This window comes from Monomorium pharaonis, chromosome 2 (assembly GCF_013373865.1).
Source record: "Monomorium pharaonis isolate MP-MQ-018 chromosome 2, ASM1337386v2, whole genome shotgun sequence".
In the NCBI taxonomy this organism is placed as follows: Eukaryota; Metazoa; Arthropoda; class Insecta; order Hymenoptera; family Formicidae; genus Monomorium; species Monomorium pharaonis.
In genome coordinates this window covers 27,122,974-27,146,114 of record NC_050468.1, presented here as the reverse complement: position 1 = coordinate 27,146,114, position 23,141 = coordinate 27,122,974, and the positions used below count along the sequence as shown (strand labels likewise).

The window sequence follows — 23,141 nt, the reverse complement described above, 5'->3', positions numbered from 1 at the left end:
AAAATAAAATCCTTTCTACAAATAAAAACAGAAAAGCAGTATTAGCCAATTCCTTCCTTACAAAAGTATATTTACAGAAAAGATAGCAGCTATATTGCTGATGTTCAAAAATTTATGATACTAGTGCCAACTAAAATTTTAATTTTTCCCAATGTTGGCAAGCTGTTAAAACATATAAAGAGAATTAAAAAATGTATTTTGTGTGATCGATAAAAACCACTCTGTGGTCATATATACTAATTAAGCATTAACTAATTATTCCATGATTAACTGCTCTATAAGTAGTCAATTGGTCGACTGATGCATTAAGTACACTTTCATAACCGGGATAGATAAGGCATGGCTATGCTCTGTCCTTAAGTAAGCGCAGAACAATACGCAATACTGGTTGTTCTATTATAATCGTTAATTAATGGTCAACTTTGTTTATAGATCCGTTACTATAAAGCTCGCGCTCGAATAGATTACATCAATCTAATAGAATTTAGCACTTTAATGCTATTTGATACCATTTCCGTATTTATACAACGCTTATCATTGTAAAAGTAAATGCTCGGTATTTCTTTATATTATGGGACATAGCTCCGATGATCCTGACCTTGATGTATATGTTATATAAAGAAGGTGTTCGACTTTTCCTTATAATTGACGATCTCAGAGTTTCGAGATTTATATATTTATATACATGAGAATTAATATTTACAAATTTTAAATAGGCAAGTTTATTTTAAAAACTATACGAGATTGATTTATGTTATGCCGATTAATTTATAAAGAAAGGTTGATCGATATTATCATCTCTCTGTATAACTTGCCAAGATCAAAATCATCGGAATTCTAATATGCAACCTAATGTAAAGATTTACCAAATGCTCTGCATGTCTCCATCAATTAAACTTTCAGTCTCATTAGCATCTACCTGCATGCGGAACATATAGTTCCAACATACACTGTAGGCCGCTTTGAAATTCGTTTGTTTTAAAACAGGAATGCAAACATGCACAACCTGTATGGAAGCATTCCAGTGTAAAATAGAAAAAATTCTTTTCGTCTTTCGTTAGATTATTATGTGTCCTAATTACAAAGAATGCAATCCCCTCACCAAGTACTAATGTCGCTATAGACCTTATACATCTGCTGTTTCCTTCTTTTTCTAATCTTTCTTACTCTGCGATTATCTATTTTATCCGATTCCCTAAGCTTATGGACCCTATAAGCGTGGAATCTGAAAAGAAAACAGGGATTACTTAATTACAATTCTGCAGCAATCAGTGCAATAATTATTTAAAGCAATTTTTTTATCACGACCGAAGACTTTGTTTTATTTATTACTTACGGCATAGTTCACTGCGCTGACAGTTCAGTGATCTCCTCTCAACAATTCCATTAAAAGGTTAAACGAGCTGCCTTCCCCCTCAGCACGTTTTGCACTGAGCAATTCTTTTCCTGCTTGACATGTTCTTTGCAAATCTGGAATTCTCAATAATAATTCACCAAATTTGGCGGGTAATTCTGGATACCTCGCGATTGTGTACTGCTGCAGTGCTTGAAGGGCCTTTTCTTGAGAGGCTCTGACCTTTTCAGGCTCTTTTAATTCACTTGTATCAGACGTTAACAGCACGATTACCTTTTAATTTTCAAGAAACAGATATAAAAACCCAAGTTAATAATGTATTCGTTATCAGTTGCCATAAATGAATAAATCAGTAGAATTATATTTGTATCTTCATTGCATACTATGTTTAATATAATTATTTGTGTAAGTATACAGATTATATTCATTTAATATAAAAGTTACTTTCAGTTTCGATGCAAACAGATGAAACAACTGCATTAAATGTTAAATATGCACTAAGATAATAAGAATAAGGATTTTTAAAATTAAAAAGAAAGACAATTACCTTCATTGCAACATATTCGTATCGATCTACTCTCAGCCTTCGCAGATTATCGGTAAAAGCGAGCATCCTCTCGATGCAAGTCGCTAAACCAAGCTGTCTCGCTTGTTCCAAAGTAATCGACTTGCCAAGAGACACTCTTATCTCACCGGGAGTGCTCATGCTGCGAAAACAGCAGGAGAAAAGTAGTAGTTCGCACCAAGAGTTGATCAACAAACAAATTTGATCGTCGATCGAGATATTTTTAAATAATGGCAAACTCTTGCACCACTTGACGATCTTATAAAGCCGATGATCCGCAATGTTGCACAAATTAGATAAAAAGTCCGGATGCTGCGCTGAATTGCCATTGGAATTATTGACAATTTGAGAATTACTATTATTGGTAGTATTGCCATTAGTGGAATGTTGATCGGATGCCCCCGTTAAAGTTGAATTGGCTGGGCTCGCCGTCTCCCTTCTGCTATTAGTATCGACATTGCTAGAGTCATTCGACGAACATTCCACTACACCTCCGTTGTTTCCTGCGCCAATGCCAACCGCAGTTCCGCTGGCCGCCGGGCCACTTCCGAGTCCACCGAGCATACTATCACCACCGGTATTCCTTGCACTTCCAAATATTCCTCCACTGCCGCTCATCCGATCATTGTCATTATAGTACCAGAGATGTTCCACATCCATAATGTCTTGCAAAAGTTGAGGTACTACTTGCATCTTGTGAGAATGATTCGAATGATATCTAATGGAATAATGGTGCTCGCTACCAGCTGGTGCTGGGCTACAATTGCCCGCTGTTGTCAGTTTTTCACCAGTCATACCGCCAGCAGGACTACCAACGAGATTCGCTGGTAGAGTATAGGTACACTGATAAGTGCTTCTACCGCCTCTAGTACGATCCTCCCTGATCGCCTCAAGTTTCATACCCATGTTGAGGCACTTATCAAAGCGACAGGCCGGGCACTTTTTTCTCGTGGCCACAGTGACCGGACAACCTGCTCCTCTAAGGCACACATAGTTCTTACGATTCTGGACGGTGCGCTTGAAGAATCCCTTGCACGATTCACACGAAAAGATACCATAATGGAAGCCGCTTATCTTATCACCGCAAATCGGGCAAGGACTATTTATCAGTTGTTGCCTGGTAGAGATACCCGACGGCGCCGAGGGTATCCTACAGTCTTCTTGATCCTCCGCAACGGGATGGCCGTCCGGCGACAGTTCCGAGCCTGGTACGGAAGAGGACGAGTAATGATGTGCGGCAACTGCGGACGAGGCTGGTAGATGCAGCGGACTACCTTGCGCAACTTGATGATGTTGCGAGTGCGAATGCGGATGTCTTGGTTGCTGGACGGGTGAATGCGTAGGCGGGCTAAGCGAGCCGTAACTGTAGCAGCTACTGGAAGCGTCAGAATTGTTCCTTGAAAGCGAATGCGACAGCGATAAAGATAACGAGGAAGTTGAGTTGTTGAAGCTGTGTCGAGAGAGGGACAACGACGAAGAGGGTATCGGACTACCCGCTCCTAGGGCGGAATGCCGTGCCGCATGGGGACTCTGTGTCGGTGAACTGAAGACGCTGTACGCAGAATGAATGGCGGAATCTGGTGACGGCACCTACGAGAGTTCGAAAGTCAAAATGCGTACATGCGTATGTATTAAACATGTCGGCCTGACAATTTAACGGATTGACATATTAGTAAGCTAAGTTGTCGTAAGTTAGCTCACCTGCGATCTAGTATGACTGTGTTTAGTTAGATGATGCCGCGGATTGAGAACAGGACTGTGATTAGGTGTTGAGTTGTTGTATCCGCCGAGAAGCTTGCCTACGAGAAGCGGTAGATCACTCTGCTGAGTCTGTTCAAGGTTTTCGATACCACGTTGCTGCTGCTGCTGTTGCTGAAGTTGTTGACTGTGCGTCATAGGCAAGCTACCGTCGTGAAAGGATCCTATTGCGAAACCTGGGCTAGATCGAAAATCCGGCTCCGATTTAATAGGGAACTTCTGTTCCATGGGCCCTGGACTCGTACTGCACACTTGAACTCCTTCCATAGACATTTCCTCGTTGTGGTCCTAAAATCAATAGTTAATTGAAATTAAATGTACACACATTTCTATAAACTTTTGCTTCTATAATTATATATGTAATTATATAATATTAAAGTACAAATATTTATTAATGTTAAAATTTATTTATATTAAAAGTTCAAGACTATCATTTCACAAAAATCATAATATTAATATTGCTTGTGTCTCTATTGCATGTTTCTGACCAGGTAATTATATTTTCTTTTAGTTTTCATTGCAACATTCTCAACTGATTCTTTTTAACGTTAATATTTGTTTGAAAGAATAGAAGAGAATAGAAGAGAAAAACTCTTTTTACATATCAATACTTGAAAACATTCCATTTCTCTGTATATAAAAGTATTATGCAAGTGCTATACATTTCCTTTTCATTGGTCACCTCAATTTTTAGACAAACATACTATTCAAACTCGGTGAAGTTGTCGTCAGAACATAATTAATTCTACAAGTCTAATAATAACCTGATTAGTAATTGTATTGGAAGACATTTCTTGATCCGACAGTTCACCCTCCCACGACATAGGCCTCTCGGGTTGCTGTTGCGAATTGTCATCGCAGCATCCCCCGCCGTCGCCGTTTGCATCGCCGTCACCGATCTTGTCGCCATTCTGATTACCCGATACGTCGCGTTTCTTCTTCGAACGTAGATTGACACCTCTAAAGTCGATCTTGCTGATCTCGCCGTCGCTGTCCTCGGGATCGTCGATGTCCGCCGCGTTCGCGGCGAGGATGCCGCCGATTCCGATACCGATACTATGCGGCCCCGTATTCGTGCAGATTCCACTCGTCGGAACGGCATTCGCATTTCCACATCCCAGTACCGAGGTCGATACCACCGACACCGTCACGCCATTCTGTCCTCCGAGATATTTACATACCCCTTTGCCTAAAATCATAGTTGCATTACGTGTAATTAAAGGTACTGCAAATTTTACCATTTTGAGTTAAAAAATCTTGACAAAATTCTCTAATCTTGTGATCAACCCAAAAATTTGTAAATAAACATTCTCTTAAAAGAATCACAATAATACATAGTTTAAAAATTATCATTAAAATTATATAACAAAAATTACTTCTTTACTGTAACATACAAAAAAAAACTTACGTAACAAATTAGAGAAGTCCTTTATTAATATTTGCACGGCATTACATACGTTAAAAAGAAATTATTTCAAATCATTATTTTGTTACACACTAAAAGAGTGATCTTATAAAGAGTAATACCGTCGAGATTAATACCGTCATGCATTTCTTGGTTCGGCGGTACGTTAATAGTGGTGACGGACACGTTTTTCCCCGTTTCCGTGGAACGACTCGGGCTCATCGTGCAGGACACGCCGATGCAGGACGAGGGGCAACAAGTCGCGGACGAGTTGGTCGAGGTGGAGGAACTCGTCGAGGACGAGCTGGACGCGGAGCAGGAGACAGAGACGGACGCTGAACCCGTCGCCGAAGTGGGAGTCGACGACGAGGCGGTCGCTGACGATTTCCAAGACTGCGCGTTCGGCCACCAGGTTGAATCCGAACCGGGCCCTGGCCCTGGGCCCTCGCTGGGCCCGTTTTGCTCCGACATTCTCAGCTGATCACGCCGCTGCAAGCTCGCGATACGACTCGTGGCCTCTCGATCTCCGTGAAAGCGTGCAGCATCCTTACGGCAGGGCCCTCTTATTGTCGCCTCTGCGAATTATCGGGAGCCTACGTGTGGATGTACGCGCACTATCGATGCCGATTTCACGCTCGCTGAAAAAAGACAAAAAAAAACAAATACAGTTCTCGTATGTTTACGCGAATCTCTCGGCGCTGTGCTTGACGTTTTATTCGCGATATCTTTTAATTTTTTAATACATTGAAGAAAGATCTCGAAACGAATCACTGTTTACTGTACGCTGATCCCCACTGTTACCTCATCGCTCGATCGTCAATCTGACGTAATAACATTTATTAATTAAGTGTAACATTAAGTGTAATTAATGAAACCAATTGTTTCACTTTTTATTATTTTAACATCGATATAACTGGCATGAATTCGCGCGTAGAAAATCCAGACGGAAATTCGAGATTTAAATTCCTGGATATACTTTCCAATTCACAGTTTACGCAATAAGCGCGGGGTTTCGCAAGAATAATGCAGAAACTCCTTCGACTGCTTAGAAATAACCAAGTATCGAATCTCGATGAAATTCTCACGCACGTTCGTACGCCAAAAATCCAGCCGCGCGATTAGACACGATTTCGCGAGCGCTGACACACAGTCGAGTATCTTTCTCCCTCTCTCTCTTTCTCTCTCTCTCTCTCTCTCTCTTGTCTGCAAGGTTACGCCGATGGTCGTGCCGCAAGGCCGGCCCACTTCCGGTCTCGCGGAACCGCCGAACGACCTTCGCGCGGAAACGCACGCGCGTTCACTCACGCCCGCACATGGTGCGAATGCGTGCGGAGAGGAGTAACGCCGGTCGTCGATCACGCGACGAACAGAATAGAGTACAGGAAGCGATCCGTCATTGGAGAGAAAAAAAAACCAAAGATCGACGCGTGTGCCCATGTCGTGGGTCGTAACTCTTCGTTGCCGATCATGGGCGCTTGATTGGAAATGGCAAGTGTAAATACGTGCGCCTCCAACGTAGATCAACGTTAAGCTCGCGATCGGTCCCTTTTCGAACCGAACGTATTGCAAAATCGTTCATTCAGGTCACATGCTCTGAAGCGTAAACCGCTCGGATAATTAAAATAATTTACGCAACTGCGGAGCGTATAGAGAAACCTGCACATGTATAAGCTCTCGCGAGCACTGTATATTAACGATTAACGCCTTGCAGCTCGCTGACGCTGTCCTCGAGAGAAATAATTCAGTTCTCGTCGTTTCGCGATTTTGCTGTTATGTAAAGTATGTGAATCTATAATAAAAGTTTGGATCAGAGAGAGAGAGAGAGAGAGAGAGAGAGAGAGAGAGAGAGAGAGAGAGAGAGAGAGAGAGAGAGAGAGAGAGATCGACTTTGTCTTAACAGATATCGAATTCACTTATATTCTGCGCCGACTTTTGAATTTGCAACAAAGTTTATTAATTTGTAAACTGTCTTGATGTAGTTACAAATTCGGGATCAGTTAAAGACGTCTATGCAAAATTAATATGAGGGAAAGGATTTAGGAAGGGGAACACCTCCTGGAGTCAGAGTTTTTCGAGTTCCTATCAACGAGAAAATTACTTGCACTCTTCGCAAAGATAGGCGACTAGAACTTTACTTTTGCGTTAACTCTCTTTTGATTTCAAAGCGACAATTTTACACAATTTTCTTTCACACAATTGTAGAAGTCAGAAGGAATTACGAGATACGTAGCGTCGTTTTAGAATTCTGTCGTAGTTGACGCGTCGCGATGCAAGCGTAAAGCGCTACCCGCGGTCAGGTGTCCTTTTTCTCGTTCGCATGCAGGGTGCGCGGCTACGACGCACCAAGTAGCGCGCGCGGTAACCGTACTCTCGGTATGTCCCGTGCCTGCGGTCTCTTGCCGGGCTAGTTATCGCGAGGTTTCAAACGAAACGCGGCGGTGCCTCGAGAGGAGTAAACCCGTAACGACGTTAAATTACGAGCGGGACGGTCAAAGCCGGGAGCAGTCGAGCATATCGGAGACCGGTGCGTACGTACTACGGTCTCCTTCTCGTCATCGTCGTCGTCGTCGTCGTCGTCACGCGGAGAGTGTCGTCTTGCTCCTCGCAGGCGTAGCGTCGGCAGGTAGCCAGACAGCCCTACTCGCGGACGCGAGTGCAGGTCGCATACCGGCCTACGTTTTCGGAAACGAGCGTACACACGCTGAGCGTATATGTAGGAGAGGAAAGGCGCTCCTCTTTCTCCCCTACTCTCTCATCTTATTCGAGCGAATGTGAATCGGAAAGAAAAGAGGCGATGGGAGATTGTACTCCGGCGGTTGGAGTACGCGCGCACACGCCGAGTGTGTGTGTCGCTCTCTGATCCCCCCGACGAGGGGAGGAGGAGAAGGAGGAGGAGGAGGAGGAGGAGAGCCGTCGTCTCTCCTACTTGGGAAACGCGAGCGTGCTGCGCGCGCGATAGTTACGACGACGTCGGCGGTAAGTTCAAGGCCCTCCGCGACCGCCCTACCCGGCTCCTATGCACCTTCGGGGTCACGTGACGCAGCTCAAGGTCTTCTCTCCCCACCCCGGGGAGCGTCGCGGTCGCGCTTCGAACCGCGCGCGTCGGGGCGAGCCGGACGGACCGGGCCGGGCTGGAACAAGCCGGGCCAGGCCCCAACGCTATCGTTGCTTGCACCGGTGTGCGACGCAATTGCGCTCCTTTCCGACTGTCGCCGCCGTCACCGCTGGCCGATCTCAACCGTCGTCGTCATCGTCATCGTCGTCGTCGTCGTTGTCGTTGTCGTCTCGCCGGCCAGGCGGCGGTTAGCCGTAGGTGACGACAAACGATGACTACGACGATGGAATCTCCTCCCTTTTTCCTCCTCCTCCTTGTCCTTCTCCTCTTCCTCCTCCTCTTCCTCCTTCTCCTTCCACTCCTCCTTATTCTTGTGCATCGAGATACGGACTCGGGTCAGTGACATCGCGTAAGGACGGTCGGAGGAAGCGTCGGCTCTGCCGAGAGAGAGAGAGAGAGAGAGAGAGAGGGGGGGGGGGGGAGCCGAGAAAAACGCCGCCGCCGCCGCGCCGGGCCGGCTCCCTGGCCCGCCGCCGCCGCCGCTGCTGCTTCGACAGGTAGGCGCGCACGAGGAGCGAGCCGCGCGCCTCGACTTGTCCTTTGTGCCCTTTACGTCGCTCTTTGTCACGCCCGGGCGTTTATTTGTTACCGTTGTACCGACACAATAGGGAAAGACAAGTATTGCTGTCGACGGCGATTGCCTTAAAATGTAACATATAACAGCGGTAGGCAAACCCCGTAGTAATCGCCACCGTTAAGATAAACGCTTTTGTTTGCTCGAATCCGACGACGCAGATACGCGCGACGCGGTTCCCACACCATCGTCTCTCTCTCTCTCTCTCTCTCTCTCTCTCTCTCTCTCTCTCTCTCTCTCTCTCTCTCTCTCTCTCTCTCTCTCTCTCTCTCTCTCTCTTCCCCTCTCCCTATCTGTCTCTCTTTCGCTCTTGTTCTCGGAGGTATGGCTTTGTGAAAAACTCATTGCATTTCTCTAATTGCCATTTGCACTTGTGGCCCGACTTTTCGTCCCGCGCGTGTGATTTGAAAAATTAATAACAACAAAGGAAACCTCAAAGGTGAATAAAAATGAGTCATTTGGAAGAGAGTGACAACCATAAATGCAGTTAACGAAATTCGCTCCAACTCCTACGTACAACTCTACGTAAGCCGATTTTCTGCCCCACGTTGCACCTTATCCTCTTCTTTTTTTTGCAGCGAATCAGCAGCAAGCTCATTATAAAATGTGCAAGTTGTCCGTGGGATCTCCTCATTTTACTCGACCGTTGATATCCGTTTTGCCTGACATAGCAGGCTCCGCGAACAAAGCATCGTCCTCCGCACCGCGATAACACGATCGGGCTTTATCATTACGCGAAACGATAGCCCAAGAGCGCCGTACTACCGAAGGATACTACCCCGATAAAAATATACGGACGTTTTCTGAAAGGGAAGTGCCTGATAACTAGACGATTCCCGGAGTTTTTCGAAACAACGGCGCAAAATCTCAATCGTAATCGTTAATTGAACATAATTAATTGTCATTACAATGATTATGGCGAAACACAAATAATGCGAATGAGTATAACTTCGTAATTCAAAGTTACTAATGCCACAAAAAGTTGTTAGCTATAAACGGTTCGTGTGTTGCTAAATCAATTATAATAATTCAAAACAGAGCCATAAATTCGATCAAGAATAAAACGTTTCTTATATTTAAAGTGACATTTAATTTGGAAAAAAAAAGAATACTGACAGATTTATGTGTTTTGCATGTGTCGTAGATAAAAAGCTTTCAAAAATATTGCTGACTAAAGTTCACGGTATTTGTAAACATAAAAATTAAATTCGCTCGTGTACTTAATATTGAAGCTGTCGATTACCTTTTTTTTTTCTAACAATGTCGCTTTCCTGCGGAAACGCGCAATGCGTCTATGGTAACGGGCATAAGGTTATTTACCGTCGAAGCCTTTAGTCAATGACCGTTCGATCGGTGCCGTTTCTTGACATCGGCGGACGAGAGGGCGGACGGGCGGACGGGCGAGCGTCTCGTCTCGGCGCGGCGCGGAGCAACGCGACAGTGGTTGCGCGTGATGCACGCGCTGTGCCTAGCTTCCTCGTATCTTGACACAAGCTGCAGCAGGCGGCATGGCAGGTGACGCGGAAGAGGGATCGACGACCTACGGAATATACGGTGGCTCTATTTTAAGCGGGTCGCGAACAGCGGGTCCCCGATCGGCAGCCCCGTGGAATGACCGTGAAAGACGCGACGCTCCGCGTCGCGCTGCTTCGTTTGTCTCTTTCTCTCTCTCTCTCTTTCTCTCTCTTTCTCCGTGTATTACGCGTTAGACCTTCTCGTCCTCGACGAGGAAACGCGTTGGCCAAGTGTAACATTCGCGTGCAACGAGTTGGCATGCCAGAATGACACGATTGCTCCGCGCGTCTTTTAGTCCTCGGACTATAGCGATTTGTGCGATTGATCGTCGAATACGGTCGACCCGCTCATCTTTAGGGATATTAACCCCAAATCTGCTCCAATTGAATTAAATGTACAGTCTTATGTAATAAACATATAAGACATTGCGTTTTTCGTAAAATAGTTTCTCAAATTTATTCACTGTTTTACAAGATAGCAAATTAATAACAAATTTAATGATATGGAGAGAATTTTTTGAAAGTTTAAATTTAGTATATTATATCTTGATTAGATGAGCAATTTAGAATTCAGATTTGTATTCGGCAGTCAGAAAAAAATGACAAGTTTTTTGGTATTAAAAAAAATAGTTTTCTTTGAATTGTGTGTAATATTTTTATATAAGTTATAAACACATTTTTTATTTCTTATTAACTACGTACCGATACAAGTTTTCAAATTTGGAAAGCAATCATATATTGAAATTAGAAATAATATCTCACATTAAATCGCTCGCTAATTTTTCATTCAAATATTTTATGAGACAGGTGTGAAGCATTAAATAAAATTAATTAATGTCGTAGATATAGTTCAATATTTTAACATTTTAACGAAAAGACAATATGATGATGTATCAAGCTATTACTACATTTAAGTAGTGATATCAAACTCCGAAGGTTTAGTATTATGAAAGTGGGCGTCGACCATATTTCACTGTCATCGTAAACGTATGTACCACATACCATCGCGATATTCTTAATGCATACTCTATTAGTTGCTTTTAAGAGTACGTCTTGGGTGCGTCTTGAAAGTTTATAATAATTTATATGAAAATGGAAAATATTTCGCGATAAAGACATTTTTATTTGCACATTGCGACTTATCTAAATATCTATTAGATTCTCCTATTCGTTTTACCGCGCTGATTTTAACAACGCTTCTAAATACGATTAACAAAAACGACTCCATCAAAAATAAATGCGTCAAAAAAAAAAAAGGAAGATATTAAGGTTATTAGCTAACGTTCTCTCGGACTACTATCCATCGTGTGTTTTATCGATAAGATTTTTTTCACGATATCGATCAAACGGTCGATTTCTACTAAACAATTTCTTATTTAATGGCAGGTGCGAGGGACGGCCGATCGTGTGAATCCGGTGCGAGTGCCTTGTGCACGAAATGAAACGGTATCTCGAACTGGAGTAGTTTTCCTCGGCTATAACATGCATAGCGTTCCCGCCGTTTCATTTCTCGGAGTCTCAACGCGATAGTCCATAGGCGACTTGGTATGTTTATTCCGGAGGGGATCCGCGCCTTCCACAGATCTTTTACAGCGCCGCATATCTCGTGATAATTCATAGCAGAAAAATGTTGAAGATACCAAAGATATGTGTCTCGTACGACATACTTCCCACGTGATTTTTAAATATCGAGTGAGGACAAACGAATTTCTAAACTAACATCTCTTTTTTACAAATTGACCTTGATTCTATTTAAATCGCAAAACCAAAGTATACACAAACAATCACACTGACAAATTCTATTTATCACACACTCTTTATAAAAGGATCTCTTTATCACCACATATTAAATATCATTTAAAGAATCTATTCGAATCTTTTTAAAATATTTATACGTCTCGAGCACTTGGATCTCCCTGATTTCGTCATTGCGAATAGAAAAGGAGAAGTCTGACTTAATTCTGGCATTACCGCCGCGAGCTTTTGGCAAAAGGTAGCAGCCCGGCCTGACGTTTCCGCGATTGCCCCACGATTACGATTCGAACGTCTACTCTCGCGGTACAGCTTTGCGTCATCGTTACATCTCGCTACACCCAACGCGCCGCTTGCCCTCGCTCAGCGCTCTCCACTCGCGCGACGGTGTTCCGCGAAAAGTCCGCGTGTCTCCTGGCGGTCGCGCATGTCCTCGCTCGCCACGGAATCCTTCTCCTTCTGTCCCCGAAGTCGAAGGCGGTGGGCGCGCGCGCGCGTTTTCCTTTCACCCGGGCCAGAGCAGCGTGCGCGCCGCTTGTCAAGCGGGGCCCGCTCGCGGAGCGCATATCCTCGACATCTCGCGCGAGTGCACGCGCGAGCGTGAGAGCGCGTTGTACGCGAGAGGGACGGCGCGGTCTGGCTGGCCTGGGTGTCGATTAAAATTATTACCGCCCGACGGTGGGGGCATTTTTGAGCGGCGTCGAAAACCGGTTCAGAATCGCGCGCGCGCGGCTACCGGGCCTCCCCGCGTGCAGCACGCGTTTCCTTTTCACAGCCGCGACATCGACCGGCACCACACCGCGTTCGCCGGAACCGGTGGTAATCGATATAGCCGGGGTATTCGGGTGTTCGAGGAAAACCCCTCCTCCCCCCTCCCCCGAGGGGCACGCCGTTCGCGATTTGCGGGACACGGTTCGATGCTGAAACGGCCGGATAAAAATGACCTCAATCGCGATGTGCAATAGCGAGGATTAAATAAGCTAGTGCCGGGAGCGCAAACACGCGACGCAATTCAGGAATGCAGTAAACAAACGCAAAGGGGTTCCAAGAGAAATAAAGTAGAAATTCTCGAATGATATACGGATATCGGCGTCGCGATTAATATTGATTAATATAATAAAACTGCGATATAACTTATACGTATAAACTTGTGAGTCATACGTAAAAGATAAAGTAACGCGTTTTGAAATAAAACTGATTTAACGATAATAATCTTTTGCAAGCAATTGCAAAATGATTCCTTTGCATATATACTTTTCGAAAACCACTTCCTATTATAGCGCACGATAAAAAAAAAAACTCATTTTTATAATTAATTTGTTATTTTAATGATTTCCTTTACGCTTTCCAAACCACGCTGTAGGCGCAATAAAAAATCATTTTGGTTAATTTGCATAATAGATTTTTAGGCACATAATACATTTTTAAATACCTATTACTGAGTAGAGACACAGTGAAAAAAGATTGTCGCTTAAAAAAAGTAAAGTTGTTAGATTAATAAAGATTGGTAGAATTCTTGCAATTAATCTATGGATCTAAGAACAGAATTTTTTTTTATCTACGTGCGTGATTGAGATATACATATAGCACACAGATCGAATTGCCGTCGGCTCGCATTAGGTTGTTGACTGTACCCTGGTCTTCGTTATTGAAAGAACACCGCACCGTGTGTAACAGAGAATGGCAGATCGCACAATAATCAGTGCAGACAAACGCAGTGGCGTAGCAAGAATTGTCAACTTTTAATCTAACTTTCTTAGCTGTTAATATCTAGCGGAATAGGATATTGAACGGGATTAATATAGCAACAATTGTGTTGTGTAACAGAAATCAATTTCAACCATTTTCTATAATTTAAACATTTCTACAGATCTCTACAACTTTTCTAAGACTTAATTTTTTTTATGACCTATTAATAGCGCAAGTGAGAAAATTTCCGATTTGTTATTAATTATGTAATCTCTTTCCCGACATTTTTTAAAGGGCGCCGCATTCCACTGCAGGAGCGATTTAACGAAAAATTCAAGAGAGTATCCTAAAAATATCCCTTCGTCGAAACAGTCGGTAGCAGTTCGGCATTCTTGGCCATCCATAATTCCTGGCGTAAACGGTCTTCCACGTCGTGAGGGCCGTCCGTAACGTAATGTCCGGCATGTGTCGTATGATCGTTTTGAGTATACGAGCGATCGCGGGGAGCTGCCACGTCGCTAGATCGAAACAATGCAGCACCAAAACCGGTATCCAACGGTGCGGACTAACAGCGGAGATACAGTTTCCTCCCCTTTTTCCCTCCCCCCTGCCCCGCGCATACGTACACGGGCGGCGCGGCGGAGAAAAATTTTACGACGGCCGCGTTCGTTGTTGCGTCGTCGTGATATCCCAGCTGCCTGGTTTCACGCGCGTTCCGTAACCGTCGTCGACCTTTGGAGAACAAGAGGTGTTCTCAGAGGCGACGTATACAGCTGCTAAGGTGATTCCGGACAAGAGCCTTGGCTCAAAGCATTTTTCCAGCCAGAGGTGTGTACGGGCACGCGCGTGGGAAGAGCGCCTCGCGCTCGCGATATAGCGGATTGTGTCTCGCGTCATTCGTTTAATATTACCGCCCTCGGATGTCGCGGGGGAGAGGGGGGGGAATAGGGTCGCTCGCATTTACGCCGCGCTGAAGTGGTAAATTAATTAAAACGTGAAACCGCGAGGCTGATTGCGCGCGCGTCGCAAGAAAATAATACTCGAGACCCACTCTCCCCCGAGGTGAGCACGCGACATTTCAGCGGTTTGCCGACTTCGTCCTACATCCTCGGAATTCAGGAATTGGGTAACAGGACTTCGTAGGGTCGAGACGTTCTCCGGCTTCTTTCGATGCCCCTCCCTTTCAATCGGCATGACGAATTGAGCTTATTAGAATGACATTTTACCACATAATTTTACAAATATACACCTATAAAAATTTTTTTTTCTGATATAGACAGGTTTCTTGATTTCACAAAATATATCGCTAATTTTTGTATCTGCTAAAATGTTGGTTGTCACGTATAGAATTTGAAAATTCTGCTTCTATCAGGTAGATTGATTAAGTGCAATACATACACAGTATTTGCTAATTATTTATTTATCAGCTAATTTGTACACACATAGAATTTTTGTTGAAATTGCAAGACTTTTTTTTGAGTGTATTAATTAGATATTACATAAGCATCAATGTTACATACATAATCTATAAAATAATAGAATAAATTATATATTCGGAAGGTGTGCAATGCAAAATTAAGTCAATTTGGCAGACGATGATTTCGACAAGTTAAATCGTTATCTTGATTTCGCGCGACACCGGCTGCATGTGCGATCAGTGGAAAACAAGCAACTGAATAATCGGCCGACAATCTCACGCCGAAAAGTCGCGGCGCGACGGACGGGACGGTAGGAGAGAAGATGATGATGATCGTATGGAAACGAGTGATCGAGGCGCGGCTGCCGAGAAAGGTACATCAATATTCATAAGTTGCGCTAGGCAACTTATCCGCGTTGTGTTTCAAGGATCCAGGGAGTTTCCAGCGTACGCTTCGTTCCACCCCCCCCTTCCCCCCCTTCGTGCCGCTCTTCGCGCAGCATTCACGCTGTTTTTCTTTTCTCATACGCGTATGCGTACGCGTAGCCGTCGACACGCACGCACGGGGCCCAGCCAGCGTAAAGAACACACACTCACATCTGCGTGCCCGTGCAGCGTACGCTGCGCCGTACACACATCGGCACCGCAGGTATACGTGCGTATGTGCGTGCGTGACGGGCGTATGAAAGCGTGCGTGTACATACGCGCAGCGTACACTGCACAGCCGGCACGATAAGATCGTGGTCGAAGGTGCTTGCGCAATCTAGAGTAGCGATTACCCGAAGAGAAAGAGAGAGAGAGAGAGAGAGAGACACGCTCGCGAATGGATAGACCCGTTGTCGCCGCCGTCATCCGCGGCCTCGCCGCCACACCGGGCGAACTTTTACCCACACGCCACCGAACAGGGAATATGCACGGCAAGAATACCCAATAGATGTGATAGACGTCCACGTCATTCTCGTAACACCAGAGGTCAACAGGGAGCCGCGACGTCCGCGGTTATGAATTTATTGAAGTATTATTCCCGCGGATACCGTTGATCGGACCTTTTTCAGTCGCTGACTGAATTAGTGCTAATCTGAGGTCAGCTAATTAACCTTCCATTCCTTGCAAATGATATATATATATATATGGCACATTAAAAGGAGAGTATTTTTAAGATACTCAAGATACTTAATCTGATTTAATCGTTATATCGTTGCGAATAGTGATATTGCCTTTTATGTATTACATTATATTGTATTTCCTAGTAGCACGATACATTGGCAGTATGTTAACTAATATTGACTAAACATTGATTATATTGAGAGTGCATTGGCCATATTTTCCCAAAGTAAAACCGATATTGGTCATAAAATATTGGTAATTCCAATTTACACTGCTAGAACAAAAGTGTTTGTAACCGTAATTGTGTAATAAAATAATTATAGTCAGGAGTATCATTTTTATAGTAATTATTACTGTAATATTAATAAAAACAACCATATTCTATATTTTAAACCTGCATAATTTACAGTACAATTTTTTCATAGTGGGCATCACTATATAAGCATACGATTATTATTACTAATACTATTGTAATAATTACTATAAAAATAATATCCTCGACTATAATTATTTTATTATGTAATTATCACAATATTTTTCTACTGTAGGATGCAATTAATGTCTAATAAAAAATTGAATATTGTCTAACATTGATTAAATAAGGTTAATCAACCATTTTTCAATATTGTACCAACATTAGGGATATTGCATTTACATTATTTTCAATATTGCGCCAATATTTTTGTGCTACTAGGGTTTATATTAGTAATACGACGTCTACGATGTAGAAATCAAGACCTAACGTTTTCCGTAATGATACCTGCACATACAAAAATGGGATGTACGTCTTGCCAGATTTCCCGAGAGTTGATTTATTAAACTGACAGCGCGCACAGGTGATTTTTCGTTGCGTGAACGCGGGCGTGCGGCAATGCCGAGAGTATCTCTGATTTCTTTTCACGTCAGCTGTAACGAGTGATGTTTCCTTATGTAAGCCTTTAGGCTTTACGGACTACGTAATCGTTGTTTTATTTTTATCTAGGAAAATCGTAATATCATAAGATGGTATTGGTTTATGATCGCCATGATTGTACTAATACTGAAGAATTGATCTTTAAAAATTTAATCCAATAAATCAACAGATTTTTTAAATTTAAACATATTTATCAAAAAGTGTTTTATATTCGTGTTCCTAATTAAGTATTTTTGATGGAAAAGATTTTTCAAGGAAAATTTTTGTTAGTAAATATGAAAAATGATTAAAAAATACCAATAATTAATTTTCGACAAGAACTCGTTCCCTTGAGAGTTGCTCGAGTATGTGTGTGTGTGTGTAAATTGCTTCTAGAATTTCCTGAAAATCCTTAAGAAGCGCCCTGCGTATCGCGAAATCGCATATCTCTCGTTGTGAAACATTTTACCTGCGCGGATCAAATCGATTCCTCGCGTAAATCGCAGTTCGGTAAAGGAGAGAACGCGCGCGCGCGCGCGCGCTAAAACGACGTGTGTCGGCGCGGCGAGGTAAATATAGTTTTACTTGGCACGCGAGTCTAAACGACCACCAAACGCAGAGAAAGTTCTTCTAAGCGTTCCGTGACCTTTCGTATCATTCCGGCGGCGCGGAAAAAACAGCGGTCAAACAGCGGAGGGTGCAACGCGCAACGGACTTTCGCCGTTTCACTCGCACCGGCGCGGCGGCGGCCGGAACGCCGCAAATCCGCGCGCGCGTATGTGTATATATATACGTAATACCTAGACGCACGTTGCAACGTTTAATCTAATCGGCTGCGCGTTCTTTTCCGCGCCGAAGGACGTTGGCGCGATTCATCCTGTCGCGCGTCGCTCGCGCAAGTCTAAACCCGACGCACGATACGATAACTTACCAACAAAAATATACTCGTCGCGACATTACGGTGTTAAAAAAAAAAAAAAAAAAAAAAAAGTAAAGTTATTGAAACCAATCGCTTGAGAAAAGATTAGCGGTTCGATAACGATTCTGCTACAACAACCGGAACGATACCAATCGCTTCCTGACGTTTTACGACGGTCGTTACGACACAACGTCGAATGCAAGATATCGTCCACGGTGACAATTTCAGCATTACCCGGGAAGTAACGTTACCCGCGCACGGTTATTACTTATTAGTGGCCGGTCGGGCAACTCTGGGACACCCAGTATACCAGGATACGACGAGGCGAAAGGCGATTACGACGCGCGGAGCGTTCTATCGCGCGCGCGTTCCGCGTGATGTAGGTGGAGCCGTCAAGGTGGACGGAGCGGCTCGATCGCGACTCATCCGAGAAGCGACGTCGTAACGCGACGCGACGACGGGACGCCTTGCGTCGCGCCGGGTTGGATCGAGTCGTCGCGACCGCCGCGATCGGCGAACGGAGTATATACCGATACCATTGTCGCGATCGCTCCGCCGCGCGATACCGCTACGGGCTAACGCCCGTCCCGTCCATACGTTCCCGTTTCATTTTCTCTCCGCTCGAGACCCGAGAGCGAGCGAGCGAGCAAGCCAACGAGCGAAAGATTTTTCTCGCCCGCGCTCTCCGCGCTCTCCGTCTCGTCCTCCTTTCCTCCTCCTCCTCCTCTCTCTCTCTCTCTCTCTCTCTCTCTCACTCTTTTTCGCTCTCTTTCTCTTTCTCTCTCTCTCTCTCTCTTCCCTCTCACTCTCTTCTCTTCCGTGGCCCCTTCAATCGCCGCCGAGCCACGGAGTTTGACGCGCTCTTACGATTTCTCGGGTCGCGTTCTCGGTCATTTATTCTCCTACCTTCAGAAACGCCCGCTCGACGATTCGGCGGCGATTCCGTGTCCGCGCGCGCGCGAGCGCTGCGAGAGAAAGGAGAGGAGGGCCCGAGCGCTCCGAACGAGACGCGTCGCGATGAGACGAGATCGGGATCGGGATCCGAGGAGAAAGACGGAAAGAGGGAGCGAAGAGAGAAAGACAGAGAGAGAGAGAGAGAGAGAGGGAAGGGGGGCAGGAGAGGAGGGCGGGCCTCGCGGTTCGTAAGAAGCAGTGGTGCCCCGCCATATGATAAAACCGTCTTCTCGGCCCATAAATCTTGCGGATTATGAACGCTCGCGTTATCTTTTTAATTAAGGTTGGACATATACGCAAATAAAATCCGAATATAAATAGAGCAAATTTTACCGACGAATTTTTCGCGATTTTTGATAATTTTTTTTCACGGCGAGGAATAATGATCGCTTAAAAAAATTTCCTTCTTGTAACGTATGAAACTGGTTGAATCGGCAGTTTGCGTGCAGTAGCCTGTGCGTCCACGTGGTGTCTAAATCGGAATCTGTGAAATCTTACTGATTGCTGTGCTATACTTGTAACTGTATCAATCAGTGATATATGCAATATCAATTCAATGATAATACACTGACTTTGATTAGTGAGAATACTTCGCCCTCACTTTATGCCTCCCACCCTCTTAAATGGAATCACTGAAAGACAGTGAATAATCAGTAATCACTGATGATCACGGTTACAAATATAGCATTGCAAATCAATGAATCATATACTGACTTCAGAGAGTATGAAGCATATGTTGTAAAAGCTTTTCAAAGCACAAAATCGTGCGCTAATATTACGAAGATTATGAAAAGTTATATTTAATACGGTACATAAACGGTGTTCACAGTTTCGCGCCAAAGATATAAAAGCTAAAAGAAAAATATTAAAGCGTGTACATTTTCTTGTGCAAATTGCTTAATATCCGTTTTTTTTTTTAACACGAGGTGTACCAATATTTTTTGCAATACATTTATGATATTATCTCATTATCATATTTGTCAGTTTTAATTTATGACATACTTGGTGTAATAAGTAATTGCTGTTCACGAAACATGTGGCATTTATCAATTAGTATCGGTCGTGCGAATGTACAAATGTAAGTTAACAAACGGCGACATTACACACGCACACAACTAAAAGGACTGAACCAGGCTAAAACTGGGATACAAAGGGACAAACTTGCATAACTCTCGTGCAAAAGGAATACGGCGAATGCATCGGAGATCGAGGGACCTCCGAGAGAAGTGAACGGAGGAGAAGCCGCGCGCGTTGAGCGTCACTGGTCCATAGAGTGTCGTACAGTGCGCCTGTAGTAGGGAGACGTGCGAGAGAGCGCGCGGGGGAAGGCGGGACACGTGGACGCCGTGGAAGGGGCAGGGGAACGGGGGGGCTCAAGGCCGGTCGCGCTGTCACGCCAGAAAGCCTGCGCGCCGAAATATCAACAAGCCTTTTCTCTACTCCGGGAGCTGGCACGTTCCGATCGCCGCCGATCGTCGCACTGATCGCGCTCGTGTGCGCGCGCGCCCGCGCCTTTCTCGAAGGGAAATCATGCGTCTTACAGCATTATAAAGAACTATGGTACTAAGAAAAAAAAAGCTTGTAAAATGCGGTTTAACGTCCGAGAGCCGGACGAGGAACGAGTAAGTGAGGGGGGAAAGGCGGAAGAGCAAAGAAGCGGAGGAGAGGAGAGGAGAGAGAGAGAGAGAGAGAGAGAGAGAGAGAGAGAGAGAGAGAGAGAGAGAGAGACCGCACGCACGCATGAGTTTCGGACAGGTGGCATGGACTATGGTGGCGGCGGCGGCTGACAGCTGATAGTTCGTGAAACCCGTATCGAGAGGCTTCGGGGTTGGGGCTGTCGCCTCTCGAAGGAGGGTAGGTAGGGCGAAAAACGCGAAAAAACGTCAGACGTAGACATGGACGTTAGACGTGCGTGTAAGTACGTGGAGTGACGAGAATTCCCGCACGTGGAAGAGAAAGACGGAGAATGGTGCGGGGAGAGAGAGAGAGAGAGAGAGGGGGGGGGGAGAAGAGTACTGTGCAACTCTAAGACTCGTCGGGGACTGAGCGACGGATGAAAATCGCCGCCAGGTGTGCGGATCACTTGAAACTTTGGATCGTCTTGCGCGCCTTTGCCCCGGCGACTGAGTCGCGAAAAAGTACGCGAAAGGGACGGAGGACGAAAGGGGGAACAAAGTACGCGAGAGAGAGAGAGAGAGAGAGAGAGAGAGAGAGAGAGAGAAAGAGAAAGAGAAGAAGGGTGAGGAGCGAGAAGGACGCGGCGGCAACGGCAGCGGCGGCGAGAAAGAGGAAAAGCGGGGCAGGACGGACGCGGGAGGAAGCGGGAGAAGGCGACCGCGAGGGAAGGGGAAGGGAGAGGGAGCGACGAGGAGACGCGAGGGGGGGAGTCGAGGGGTCATCGGGAAACATAACCTCCGTACGTCTGTGCTGTCGGAGTCGCGAGGCGAACGGGCCTTTTAATGTATGTTACCGTCGCTTTTTCCGAAACAAACACGGGAAGCAGCACTCTTACCTCGTTGCGCGCCGAGACGCTCTTCCTCTCTCTCTTTCTCTTTCGTTCCTTTTCTCTTTCTCTCTTTCTCCTCCTCCCTTTATCCGTCCACTCGTCTGTCTCTCTCCCTTATCGCTCTTCTTTCTCTTTCTTCGCTCGGGATCTCGCCGTGACGGTGAACGTGTCCGCGTTGTACCGTGAGACAGGCAACTCAAGGGGAAGTTAACAACAAACGCACTCCTGACAGTCCTTTTCACGATGACGTACGCGCGGCACCTATCCTTCTGTCGCGCGAGCACAGCGAAGGGCGATCCGCGAGCGAGAACGTATCACGTCGCACTGGTCGCACTGTACCGATCGCACTCGCGTGTACGGGAAAAAGAGAGAGGAAAGAAAGACGGAGAGAGAGACAGAGAGAGGAGAGAGAAAGAAAGAGAGGAGGAATGTGAAACGGAGAACGAGAGGGAGAGAGAGAGAGAGGAGGGGGAGGAGGAGGAGGAGGAGGAGATGAGCGAGAGAAAGAACAGAGCAGCTCGCGCCGTTGCTCCCGGTGGACGCGGCTCACGACGAAGGTAAAACGACAGACGGGACGGGCGAACGAACTCTGGATGAACGCGTCGTCGTCGTCGTCGTCGTCGTCGTCACACGCACCTCTCGCTCTCGCGCGTCACGTTACAACGACGAGGCGAGTTACAACTCGAGAGCCACGGGCGGTCACGGGTAGCCACAGGCACGGGCCACCTCCGACTCTCCGCTGTTACTCCGGCTGGTGGCACCTCCGCACACCACGAGTTCGCGCTCCACCGTCTCTCTCTCCCTCCTCCGTCTCGCTCTCTCGCCGCGGACCTTCCGTGTGTGTGGGGTTCTCGTACCTGCGTATCTCTCTCCCTCTCCCTCTCCCTTTCTACCTTTCATTCTCGCTTCCTCTCGCTCGTTCCTTCGCGAGTGTGTTCTCTCCCGCTCCTCTCCTCTTTCGCTCCTCTCTCTCTGTCTTTCACACGGGTGACCGTGTGCGCCGCACGAAGCCAATGCCGATAGTACAGTACATCGTCGCGCGATGCCGACACCGGCGACGAGCGTTCCGACGACGCGCGTCGCCTTCGGCCGCTCGCCGGCCGACATGGCGGTCGGTTGGGTCGGTCGGTCGCATGCAGCACGGCTACGCCGCTACGCGTGGAGAATGTTCGCTATTACGTGCGTATCGTACACGTACATACGTACGTCGCGTAACAAGCGGCCGCGCCGTAAAAATGGAAAGTTTCCGCGATAACGCGCGCGCGCCGCCGCGCGCGATAAATCCCGCTGTGTCGTATCGAATCGCGCGTGTACGCGCGATAAACGGATAACGCGAATTCCGATGTTGAATTGTTACGGCGAGCGGTAACCGCTTCGCGGAACCAGCCGAGGACCCCGCGGGACTACGGAACCCGCGCGCGCAAAAAAGAAGGCACGGACTTTGCACGCCTCTCGCGTTTCATTTCCCGAGAGAGAGAGATTTCGTCCCTCCGACGCGCGCTGCAAGGCCGATGACGTGTAGATTACGTGTAGATTCCGATCGGGCGCGATAGTCGATCGCCGGGCAATCGACTCGCAACGGAAAACGCGTGTCGGACAAACGAATATCGCGTCACGGTT

The 23,141-nt window shown here is 45.9% G+C and overlaps 1 protein-coding gene across 4 annotated transcripts; it reads right to left on the bottom strand.

The window, feature by feature from the left end:
* Nucleotides 1–754: 754 nt before the first annotated feature.
* On the bottom strand, nt 755–22,645 carry LOC105836965 (nuclear hormone receptor FTZ-F1 beta). Of its 4 annotated transcripts, none has more exons than XM_012681375.3 (7): nt 21,528–22,645; nt 5,220–5,720; nt 4,442–4,866; nt 3,621–3,965; nt 1,902–3,509; nt 1,337–1,627; nt 755–1,225 (listed from the first exon to the last, which is right to left on the bottom strand). In XM_012681375.3, the coding sequence occupies exons 2-6, from the start codon at nt 5,551–5,553 to the stop codon at nt 1,361–1,363; spliced, it is 2,979 nt and encodes a 992-aa protein (XP_012536829.1). In that variant the 5' UTR covers nt 5,554–5,720; nt 21,528–22,645; the 3' UTR covers nt 755–1,225; nt 1,337–1,360. The 4 variants fall into 4 exon arrangements, with proteins under 4 accessions (XP_012536829.1, XP_012536828.1, XP_036139292.1 ...); XM_012681374.3 differs by having other exon boundaries at nt 5,205–5,720; nt 21,528–22,644; XM_036283399.1 differs by lacking the exon at nt 21,528–22,645 and adding an exon at nt 5,086–5,104 and having other exon boundaries at nt 5,205–5,356.
* Nucleotides 22,646–23,141: the final 496 nt, after the last annotated feature.

Excerpts from the sequence above, each read along its gene's own strand:
- LOC105836965 (XM_012681374.3), bottom strand. The coding sequence starts at position 5,553 with ATGTCGGAGCAAAACGGGCCCAGCGAGGGCCCAGGGCCAGGGCCCGGT. Across the intron at positions 3,510-3,620 it reads ACAGTCATACTAGATCGCAG|GTGCCGTCACCAGATTCCGC; the intron begins GTGAGCTAACTT and ends GAACTCTCGTAG. Across the intron at positions 1,628-1,901 it reads ACGAATATGTTGCAATGAAG|GTAATCGTGCTGTTAACGTC; the intron begins GTAATTGTCTTT and ends GAAAATTAAAAG.